Source organism: Euleptes europaea, chromosome 1, assembly GCF_029931775.1.
Source record: "Euleptes europaea isolate rEulEur1 chromosome 1, rEulEur1.hap1, whole genome shotgun sequence".
In the NCBI taxonomy this organism is placed as follows: domain Eukaryota; kingdom Metazoa; phylum Chordata; class Lepidosauria; order Squamata; family Sphaerodactylidae; genus Euleptes; species Euleptes europaea.
Genome location: NC_079312.1, coordinates 136726894 through 136738798, shown reverse-complemented (window position 1 = coordinate 136738798; position 11905 = coordinate 136726894). Strand labels below are relative to the sequence as shown.

At 47.8% G+C, this 11905-nt stretch overlaps 1 protein-coding gene across 1 annotated transcript; it reads left to right on the top strand.

Annotated features, from left to right (window-relative positions):
- The first annotated feature begins 5293 nt into the window (after positions 1-5293).
- GPR142 (G protein-coupled receptor 142) lies at positions 5294-11242 on the top strand. The gene is made up of 2 exons (XM_056867010.1): positions 5294-5420; positions 10386-11242. Exons 1-2 carry the CDS (start codon positions 5294-5296, stop codon positions 11240-11242), a joined length of 984 nt encoding a protein of 327 aa, XP_056722988.1.
- The last annotated feature ends 663 nt before the right edge of the window (positions 11243-11905 follow it).

The following is an 11905-nucleotide window of genomic DNA, read 5'->3' as shown; positions in this document are numbered from 1 at the left end:
ATGGGAGCGTTATCCTGTCATCAACCTGCCACCATTGCAGGCCGATGCGCAACACCCAGCCATGCTGGGACACTTTAGAGATGGCAGTTCCCGGGACACACGAGGACGGCAGCCAGCTGTGTGGTGCCCTGCCACGTGGAAGGAGGCCATTTGACAGCACATGGCAAGGCCTGCCCCTTGACAGCCCCCCTTTGGGGTTGTTCCTAGCAGCCCTCCATCTTGGCATGTCCCCTTCCGGCCTCCCCCAAAATCCCTTATTGGGATCCTCCGTTGGGGAAAAGGGCACGCAGGCCAGTTTCCCCCCCAGACTGGATCAGACCCCCATGCCAAACCGCCCAAAGTTGTGACGAAATGAACCATAACAATTTAACAAACATCAAACAGCTTGATACAGCGGTGGGTGGGAGGAACATTCAGAAGCCGACTGAGGACTGCCCCGAGCGCGGCCTTTTTATATGCTAGGGAGCCGGACCTGAGTGAAAACCTCAGGTCCGGCTACCAGGAGGCCGCCCCCCTCGGGGAGCCCGAGCCTGATTGGCTCATTCAAACTGGCTCCCCCCCAATGACAGGCAGGCAGGCACACGGCAGCGCAAGTGGCGTCGGGTCCGGCGCCGCATTTCCTTGCCGCTGCCGCCTGGGACAGACGGAGGAGCCCGCGCCGCTAGAAGCCCCGGGCTCCTCGTGTTCCGCGGCTGCCCGCCACCCACAAGGTGGGGGGGGGGGTCCAGCTCACCAGCGCCTGCCACAGCCCAGCCCAGCAACCTTGGGCTCTTCAGGTGAGTCGGCTCCCCGTATATTGGCATATGCATGCTTCGAAACCTGCATTTGTTGAGGTAACATGATTGTAGTGTGGAGATACAGGCAGCATAAGGATACCTGTACATTTCCCTCTGTGGAGCAAATGGCATCTTGGGAGAGGGGACTGAGGTTGGGAAATGGCACACAGGAAAAGGTTATCCCTTGCACCAGACCCCGGTTTGAATCAGCTGCAAAGGGTATCAGGTCATTGGACTCAGGATGGAAGACTCATTCCACTCATAGTTCCTCCTGATTAGTACTCCCACAGAAACCTCTTGAGCTTGGAGGGGAAAGTGCCTGGAATGGGGGGAAGAAAGGATGGCAGTTATTTCATTGCTGGTGTTTTTCCAGTTGTCACACGCTTGAGTGGCAGCTTCCTGTTTGCTTTCAGATGATGAGTATAAAGCTACCATATCAGCCCTATCTGATCACTGCTGGGTAGCTAGTTTGTTTGCAGAAGACAATACTCTGCAAGGGCCAGTGCCGTGTAAGAGCAAAAAGAAGGCAAGGAGGTGAAAAGAAGCCAGCCAGTGATTCTGGACTCTGGTACCACTGAGAGCTCAAATCAAGGGATTAAGGAGAGATAGAGATACAGGGTGTGCAATATCAGTGCGGGTGCGGGGGGAGGGAGAAAGTAAGCTGGTACAGGCTGGTTTGGAGTATCAATAAGTGGACAATGGGGTACTTTCCCATCTTCTGCCCTCTGAGAGAGACAGCATCAAAGTCATAATGAAGCATGGAGAGTGGGCAAAAATGATAACTGATGGAAGAGTGAGTTAGGAAGAAGCAGAATTCAGGGGAGGGACTGTGGCTCAATGGTAGAGCATCTGCTTGGCATGCAGAAGGTCCCCAGTTCAATCCCCGGCATCTCCAGTTAAAAGGACTAGGCAAGTAGGCGATGTGAAAGACCTCTACCTGAGACCCTGGACAGCCGCTGCTGGTCTGAGTAGACAATACTGACTTTGATGGACCAAGGGTCCATCAGTATAAGGCAGCTTCATGTGTTCAATTCAGCCAACAATAGGAAAACATGTACCCATTAGGGGACCATAGCTCAGTTGCAAAACACCTGCTTTGCATGCAGAAAGCCCCACGTTCAATCGCAGGCATCTTTAGCTGTAAGAATCAAGTAGTAGGAGATGTGAAATATTAAGACCCAAGTCCTGAGAGAGCTGACCCTGATGAACCAGTGGTCTGATTGAGTATAAGGCAGATGCAAGTGTTCGTTCTCAGAGCCAAATTCAATTGACTACAGCCTTAGCACTGGGCATTTTGTCTGAGAAATACTAGGGTTGGACTGACTGTTTCTCCAAATGTTCACTCTACTCCCTGGTTGTGGTTTTCAAGCTTTATGCTTCTCCTGTGTTGTAAAAGAGAGGTCTTATTTTAACATCATTAATGTTGCTGACAAAGGGGGTCTCACCTAAAAATTAGACAGCAGTGCCTGTTCCTGCCTGGTCTTCATTTCTGGGATGTGAGCCAAGATAAGGAGCTACTAATGTGCCATGCTGCCTTTTAGTTTCTCATAATCTAATAACTGTATGAGACTGAGAAAATCTGCACTAAGTTGAGCTGGATAAATAGGGTAATTGTATGACATGTCTTTTAGCTTCTGGACAAGCAAACTGCTGAGTCCGGTGATCTTCAGCATCTCCAGACCCAGGACTCACTTTTAATCCCCTGGTGGGACATGGGTCATACTGAACTGCAATCACATGACAGGAAATCATATAACAGGAAGAGGGGAAGCCAGAGTTATGACCCATCCAGTGACGAGGCATAGACCTTGGGCAGCAGACCAAAAAAACACCAGCCAAGAACCAGGAGGAACAAGCCAAAGGTGGCAGCCATGGAGGAATTCTCTCCGCTACTGAGTGGCCCCCACCCTCACTGTGCTGCTGCTTCTCAGCACATGTCCAAGGAGTGGCAAGAGGTATGACATCCGTGCCCACTACCCATGACATCCTTGCAAAAAGCCACAGACAACATACAGGTAGCTCTACAGTGATTCACAACCTAGCAGGTAGGGCTATGTGACCCACCCATATTTCTTAAACTGTGGGGTTAAAGACCAGTGCTTGTGCCCATCTCTCTCCGCCCTTAGATTGGAGGTTTAACTGAAATGGGGGTGGGGAAGGATTTGCTTCCCTGAGCTTTGGAGAATTAAGAAAATCCTGCATCCGCAACCCAAGTAAAATGTGTGGTGTTGTTCCAGAAGAGAAACTCTTACTGCCAGGTGGATCATCAAACCTGCTTGGGACCCCCTTCCCCCCCCACCAAGTCCAACAATCACTGGGCATGTTAACTCTTATACACCCCCTACACTTCTGTGCTCCAAGTCCCCCTCCCCAAATTGTTTATCTTGTCAGATTGCAGACGCTAAGCAGGGTCAGCCCTGGTTAGTATTTGCGTGGAAGACCACCAGGGAAGTCTAGAGTTGCTATGCAGAGACAGGCAATGGCAAACCACCTCCAAACATCTATTACCTTGAAAGCCCCATGGGGTTGCCATAAGTTGCTGTGACTCAACAGCCCAAAAAAAAAATTAAGTAGATGCTAAGCATTTATTCCAATATGGCTGAATAAGTATTTGCTAATGCTTTGTTTCCATATTTTGTGTGTATTAGGATATTTAACAGAACTCTGGATGTATGACTGGTAATGGTGTCCCATGGCCAGTCCACCATCTGTGCTGATCATTCAGCACAGTCTCACTCTCCCCCCTCCTCCGACTACTCCCAATCGGTCTGCATCAAAGCACTCACCTGCTGCTCCTCCCTCTAGGCAGTTGTCTTGCTCAGCCACCCTCTTTTGCTTCTGTCTCATCTTTGATCAGGGCTGGCTTTCAGCGTTACAAATCTGGTGTGCAGTAGAGGAGGAGATGCCCTGTTTGGCCATCTGATCAGGGAGAATCAGCAAGGACAGGGCAAGAGACTATACAGGACAACATTTCCTGCAGAAGAATCATCAAGGTAAGATTCCACCAGGATCTATCCATTGGGAGACTGTGAATAGCTTTCTGACTGGACTGTGATGTTCTCTGCGGATGGATGCTGAGACACAAGCCATGCAGTAAACTAGAGGCATAAGTGTCACGGTGTCCATTTCCATGTGGCCCAGAAGAGAGATGGATGGGAAATTTTAGCTTACTAGGAAAGAGTGAAACAAGTAATTGAGTTTCATTATAAAGGTGACTGGGCAGGCATAATCTCTCTCTATGGAGTTAGTGATCTCCTGTTCAAGGTGAGCTTATCTGTCAAAACACGCACATATATGTTGCCTTATCCTATCCTTCTATTCCCAAATACCATCTGTCTTGTCGAAGGCTTTCACGGTCAGAGTTCATTGGTTCTTGTAGGTTATCTGGGCTGTGTAACTGTGGTCTTGGTATTTTTTTTCTTTCCTTCTTTTTTTCTTTCCTAACACTGTCCTTCAGTGTTACTCCTCTGAAGATGCCTGCCACAGCTGCTGGCGAAACGTCAAGAAAGAAAATACCAAGACCACGGTTACACAGCCCGGATAACCTACAAGAACCAACCATCTGTCTTGTTCCTATCCCGGGGGTTTTACTAAGTGGAGCCTCCAGCAAATTTTGTATCTGGTCATCTGCACACATGTCTGGAACAGGAGCATTGGCAGCTACTTATCCCCAGCACCCATTGCTTTGCTTATGCTCACATAGTTGGGGGGGGGGGGGAATGACCCAATCCTTCTTCAGGGGCAATGTCCCAGTCACTCACCAGATGCAGGATATTCCACCTCCTTAAATAGCAGTCTGTTAACGTGGAGGAATTTCTAAACAACACACATATTAAAGGTTAATAAAACTGTATTTAATAACTATTCACAAAGCCACCCAAAAGCAAACAACATCTTGGCTTAGGAGGCTTCTATAACTTTTACCTCAGCATATCTCAAAAAAACACTGTAACAGCTAGAGGGAGAAAAGACAGTGGCAGTTAAATTCAAGAATAACAGTCTGCAGAAGGGAAGGGCCGATTCCGGAGGATGGAAAGCATCAGTTCAGTGCTTCAGACCTCTTCCCTCCTGAAGTCATAGAATTTTCTTTCATTCAATTTAGGCTGCAGAGACTTTCCAACACACATTTGCCTAGCAAACTAATGACCAGCCTTTAACAAACCACTGGTGGCTCCCTGTCCATGATCTGGAGGTGATGTGCCATGGCTCCATCCGTTAGCCTTGCATATCTAGCAGTGTAATCCAAAGCAAAGTTAAATGAACATAAGCCTGCTTAGGATGGCACTGCAGGGGTCCCAATGGAAAAAAACCTGCTGACATGATGGGTCAAACAGGTACATGAAGCTACTACAAGAAGTACATTTCATAGCATAATTTTTGATCCCTTTTACAGAAGAAAGGAGAATTTAACTGTTCAAGAATTTGTGAGGGAAATTTATTATTCTATATTGTGATTAGTTCTGAAATGTATTCTTAATTTCCCCCCCCCAAAAAAAGCTGGCAGGTTTTAAGAAAAGATGAATACGACTGATCTGGCATTGACAGGCAAGACCAAGGACCAAGGGGGAGAAGCAAGATCCACCTGTGTTGCTGGTAATGGCCTCGTCTTCTACTATTGCATCCTGTTGTGCCTGGGACTGCCAGGTAAGAAAAAGCTGACAAACTATTTCCATAAACCTATCAGGGAAAGGTGTGGATGATACCCAAAGGAGGGAAGATCTCATGGCTGAGGAATGAAACAAAGGCCATGAGACGATCACTATCGTGAACTCCCAAATTTCAGGGAGGATGGCATGAGGACCAGACTTGGATGGGAAACAGCAGGGGTGATAGGGCTTAGAGATGCATTCACCTGCATGATTTGCAAGCAAATCAGATAAGAAGCATGAGAACCCTGAAGAACTTGGTCTGCTTCAGAAGGATTCAAAGCCGAGAGGTCAGCTGTAATGTGCATACTTTTACAGGGAAAACAAAAAAGCAGAAAGGAAACAAAGCCAAACATTTTTACAAGGTATTTTTCCCAAGCGAGAGCTTGTTCATGAATTGCAGCTTGGGATCAATTGATCTCTTGAATTATAAATTAGAAGCATTTCATAGCTCCTTAATTTGCAAAAAGCTGTGCAACATTACTTTGGAAGGATGGCAACTCAGTGGTAGACTGAGTAAGCTCTTGGCATGTGGCTGTAATCCCTGGCATCTTCAATGAAAGGCGAGGTAACAGGTGGCTTGAAAGGCCAGTCCCTGCCTGAGACCCTAGAGAACTGCTGCCAATCACAAGTGATAAGCCTGAGCTAGGTGGACCAATGATCCGACTCTCCTGAACATAAGAACCATAAAAACATAAGAAGAGCCCTGCTGGATCAGATCATTGATCCATCTTGTCCAGCATCCTGTCTCACACAGTGATCAACCAGTTACTATAGAGCCGTGTTGGCGAACCTACGGCACGCTTGCCAAGTCCGGCAAGTGGAGCTCTCTCTGGGCGGCAGGGGCTTTGAACCGCGCTGCGCTGCTTGCCCAGCTGGGCAGTCCAGGGAAGGGGCGGGCTTTGAACCGCGCTGCTTGCAGGCAGCGGCGCAGTTCAAAGCCCAAGGGACTGCCCAGCTGGGCAGTGGGGGCTTTGAACCACGCCGCGCTGCCTGCCCCCCCCCACCCCCCCTCCCGAGCGATCCTGGCCCTGGAGAGGGCCAGGCTCGCTTTCCCCGCCGCCGCCCCTCTCCCGTGCGATCCTGGCCCCGGAGAGGGCCAGGCTCGCTTTTCCCGCCGCCCCCCTCTCCCGTGCGATCCTAGCCCCGGAGAGGGCCAGGCTCGCTTTCCCCGCCGCCCCCCTCTCCTGTGCGATCCTGGCCCCGGAGAGGGCCAGGCTCGCATTCCCCGCCGCCCCCCCTCTCCCGGGCACAGTCAGGCTGCCGCTTTCTTCTCCCCCCCCCCAATGCAGGCCAGGTCTACTCATAGGTTTCTATGCGCATAGAAACCAATGGGTAGACCTGATCTCCTTGGGGGGAGGTTTCAGTCAGGAGGCCAGGTCTACTGCCATGCAAATCAATGGGTAGACCTGGCCTCCGTGGGAGGGGGGAAACCCATCTCCATCCGGGGGCCAGGTCTACCCATTGGTTTGCATGACAGTAGACCTGGCCTCCCGACTGAGACCCATGGAGGCCAGGTCTACCCATTGGTTTCTATAGAAACCAATGGGTAGACCTGGGAAGCTTCCCAATGGGGACTCCCTCCACCCCCACGGAGGCCACCCATCTTCAGAGCCCCCCCCTTCCCTGGATTCCACGCCGCCCAGCTGTTGGCCCTTTGCGATAAATAAGTGGGTAAATAAGTTTGGGCACTCAGTCTCTAAAAGGTTTGCCATCACTGCTATAGAGAGACAACAATAGGGCATAGAGGCCAAGGCCTTCCCCTGATGTTGCTTCCTGGGACTGGCGTTTAGAGGTTTACTGCCTGTGAATGTTGAGATTCCCTTTAGTCACCATGGCTAGGAAACATTGGCAGGCCTATCTTCCATGATTCTGTCTAAGTAAATGGAACATAAATACACTTGTGTGACAACTGTTTTTGTAAACAGAGGCATGAAAGATTCCACAGAAATCATGGGGTATCATACCACAAATGAACTATGGTTTAGGGCTCTTGTAGGATTTAACTTTCTTCTGCTGTGCAAAATGGGGATGCTCAGAGCAACGGCATAAATTGACACCAAAACCTCTTACAATCTAAATACATGTCAAGATTTGGGATTCTTTGTCAAGAAATAACCAACAACGTTGCTCTTTTTTCCTGTGAATGGCTGCATCAATTAGAAATACTTACTGCAGTGCTAAGGGGAAAGTTATACATATTGTAAAATATAAAATAGAAGAGATTGACGTGGGAAAGGAAAGGCAATTCGGCTGGCATTTGCTTTCTACTTGTCGAGATGTCATTTCCAGCACTAGAGGGAGCCATGATCTCAGACAGATGCAGGAAATCCAGCTGCAGCTCTGGCAGGACTGTTTGGTGGATACAGTCTGATAATGAGTTTGCGCGTGGGGTGGGGGATAGGCCTGTGGTTCTTGGAAGAAGTTTCAACAAGGATCAGAGCAGCAGAAGGGCAGGGAGAAGGTTCAGACCTGAATCAGATAACTTTAATTACTACTACCAAGCATGCATGCTTCCTGACCTCAAACGCTCAGTGATAGAGCATCTGCTTTGCATCAGCCCTTGGTATCTCCAGTTAAAAGGATTGAGTGGTAGGTGATATGAAAGACCTAAGACCCTGGAGAACCACTACTAGTCAGAGCAGAGCAGACAATAGTGACCTTGATACACCAAGGGTCTGACTCAATATAAGGCAGATTCACGTATGTTGCGGACCCTGGTTCAAATAGCTGTTGTGATGCCCACCAGGGTTGGTAAAGAATAGAATTTCCCATCTGTTCAGTACTTACAGGTGAAATTAAGTCACTGATTTTAAGAACATAAATAGAGGGTATTAGTTGTTTAGTGTCCTGACCGGAATAGCCCAGGCTAACCCCATCTCATCAGATCTCAGAAGCTAAACAGGGGCCACTTTCACACATGCGGAATAAGGCACTTTCAGTCCACTTTCAATGTACTTTAACTATAGTTTGCAAGTGGAGTTTGCCATTTCACACAGTAAAATCCAGCAGCAAAGCGCATTGAAAGTGCATTATTCCACATGTGCAAAAGCACCCAGGGTCAGCCCTGGTTAGTACTTAGAAGGGAAGTCCTGGGTTGCTGTGCAAGGCAGGCAATGGCAAACCGCCTCTGAATGTCTCTAACCTTGAAAACCTTATGGGGCCGCCATAAGTTGGCTGCAACTTGATGGCACTTTTTTTTTTTTGCCGTCAATTCACAGCTGACTTATGGCAACCCCGCAGGGTTTTCAAGGCAAGAGACGTTAGGAAGTGGTTTGCCATTGCCTGCCTCCATGTCACCCTGGTATTCCTTGGAGGTCTCTCATCCAAATACCAGGGTCATGGCGTGAGTGGGGATTCGAACCTGGGTTTTCCAGGTCCTAGTCCAATATCTTAACCACTACACCACACTGGAAGTTCACACACACACACATTACATATTATTATATACACTGATTTTGTTGGGATAGGTTTTTTTTTAAAGGGTTTTTGAAGGCTGGTACTATGTTACATACATGCTGGCATATAAAAACCAGCAGGACTGAGAGACAAGGTGGCTATGCAGAAAGAACAGGTATAATACAAGGTGAGGTCAGTGTGGTATAGCAATTAGAATGGCAATGTAGAGCTAGGGAGACCTGGGTTCAAACCCCAACTCTGACATGAAAATCACTAAATGGCCATGGGCTAGGCCCCTTTCCTCAGCACAACCTACCTCAGAAGATTCTTGTGAGGATAAAATGGATGGAAACATTAATTTCTCGGATAAAGGGTATGAGAATGAAATAGACAAAAAAGGATTCACCTCTCAGGCTATGTAACCCTCCCCTGACAGCTTCCTGAAAGTTCCCGTGGCGATCCATGGAGACACCCCCCCCCAATAGAATCAGAGTCAAGGCCCTCATTCAGACACATTGATACTGTTCTTAGCATGCTTCCTTTAGGAAGTACAGGAAGGCCTTTATCAAATGCCAGGCCTCTTTAGTACAGGTTGAGTAACCCTTATCCAGAATGTTTGGGTCCAGATGTGTTCCATATTTTGAATCTTTCCATATTTTGGAATATTTTCATATACATAATGAGATATCATGGGGATAGGTAAAAGGTAAAGGTCCCCTGTGCAAGCACCGGGTCATTCCTGACCCATGGGGTGACGTCACATCCCGACGTTTTCTAGGCAGACTTTGTTTATGGGGTGGTTTGCCAGTACCTTCCCCAGTCATCTTCCCTTTACCCCCAGCAAGCTGGGTACTCATTTGACCGACCTCGGAAGGATGGAAGGCTGAGTCAACCTTGAGTCGGCTACCTGAAACCAACTTCCGTTGGGATCAAACTCAGGTCGTGAGCAGAGTTTGGACTGCAGTACTGCAGCTTTACCACTCTGCACCACGGGGCTCTTATGGGGATAGGACCCAAGTCTAAACACAAAATTAATTTATGTTTTATATATACTTTATGCATATAGCCTGTGTATTTTTTTTAAACAACATTGTTAATAATTTTGTGTACATTGAACCATCAGAAAGCTTGGCACACTGCTGAGGGCCTGTGAGTAATGCCTGCATGTTGTCTCAAAATGTCCGTATTTCGGATCTTTCCATATTTTGGATATCTGGATAAGGGATGCCCAACCTGTAGTAGCCTGGGCTCCCTACTCATCCACCCTCTCAAACACACACACACATCAATGAAAGGTACAGTCAGATACTTAATAATAAATATGATCAGTTTCTTCAACTTTTTCTATGCCTTTGTCATTATTCTGTTTGGAATCCCCACCTCTACCACCACCTTTCAATCCCACCCACCCCACTCCAAATATGAAACCAAGAACTAAACCAGCTTTAACCTGACCTGCTTTACAGGAGGAGATTATTATTTATGTCTAATGTGGTTTTTATGCTAGTACATCTCATCTACATTGACTCTTCATCATCTTGCTCTCCTCTCTTCCTTGTTGCAGTTAACATTTTAACCGCCACTGCACTATCCCGCCTGGCTATTCGCACCCAGAAATCCTCCTACTGGTACCTTCTGGCTCTCACAGCTTCCGACATACTAACTCAGGTCTTCATTGTCTTTGCGGGCTTTATAGTGCAGGCTGCCATCTTAGCTCGTGATGTTCCAGGAGCCTTTGACCACACCATCAATGTGCTGCAGTTCACAGCCAATCATGCCTCTATCTGGGTGACTGTACTGCTGACCATAGATCGTTATGTGGCACTCTGCCACCCACTACAGTACAGAGCTGTCTCCTACCCTGAGCGCACCCAGAAGGTAATAGGTGCCGTGTTTGCTATATCATTGGCCACAGGAATCCCCTTCTACTGGTGGCTTGATGTTTGGCATGATGCACCCACTTCCATGGACAAAATCCTCAAGTGGCTTCACTGCTTCATCGTCTACTTCATTCCTTGTGGCATTTTCCTGGTGACAAATTCTGTGATCATCTATAAGCTCAAACACTCAGGTAGACCCACTCGACGCCTCAGCAAAACCACAGCAATTCTGTTGGCCATTACAACTGTCTTCATTGTCCTCTGGGCTCCACGGACAATTGTCATGATCTACCACCTCTACGTGACTTCAGTCAATCAGGACTGGCGAGTACACTTAGCCATTGATATAGCCAACATGATAGCCATGCTCAACACCTCCCTCAACTTCTTCCTCTATTGCTTTGTCAGCAAGACCTTCCGGCACACTGTATGGGAGGTGTTGGTCTCCTACAGGCTCCCATGTACCCAATCACTGAGGAAGAATGATCCCTCTGATCCAGCCATGAAACCATTGGGAATCTTGCATCATACTTCAATCTAGGAAGATTACCGTCCTACTGCATCCAGCTGTTACTGTGCTGAAAGATCCCACAATTCAACTAATTGCTGGCTGCCTTGAACATATAGGTTTGGTATATTAGTGTGGTCCTGAACTAGGGACATTAGGCAACATCTTTGTAGGGTCTGATGGGCATGCATGTCTATGAACGTATACCGGTTCCTGCACCTGTTGCATTATGAATGCATAGATACAGAAGGTGCACTGGGGGAAGACAGACTTCGGATGCAGAAAGATGGACATTTACAAAGCACAAAATTAACACACTGGGTACATATGCACACAGGAAGCACTGTTATAGATAGCACTCCACCAAATGAGACAACAGAGAACTGGTCATCTGCAGCCTCAGATCACACAGCAAGTTACTGTTGCCTTGCTCCCATAACCATTCAAAATCCAAAGAAGTAGGGAACATGCATGTAAACACATTCTTGTTTATGTAAATGCTCATTTTGCCATGCAACTAGAGACTACAGGATACTGGCTTTCTGCAGAGTAAAATGGGCCAGTTTCAAGTTCAACAAATGGTTGTGTAGAGAAACTGTTGTTTAAATCACTGCTCAGCCATGGAACTCAGCAGGCATCTTTGGGCTAGTCACTGTCTCTCAGCCGAAACTACCTCAAAGAGATGGTGTGAGGATA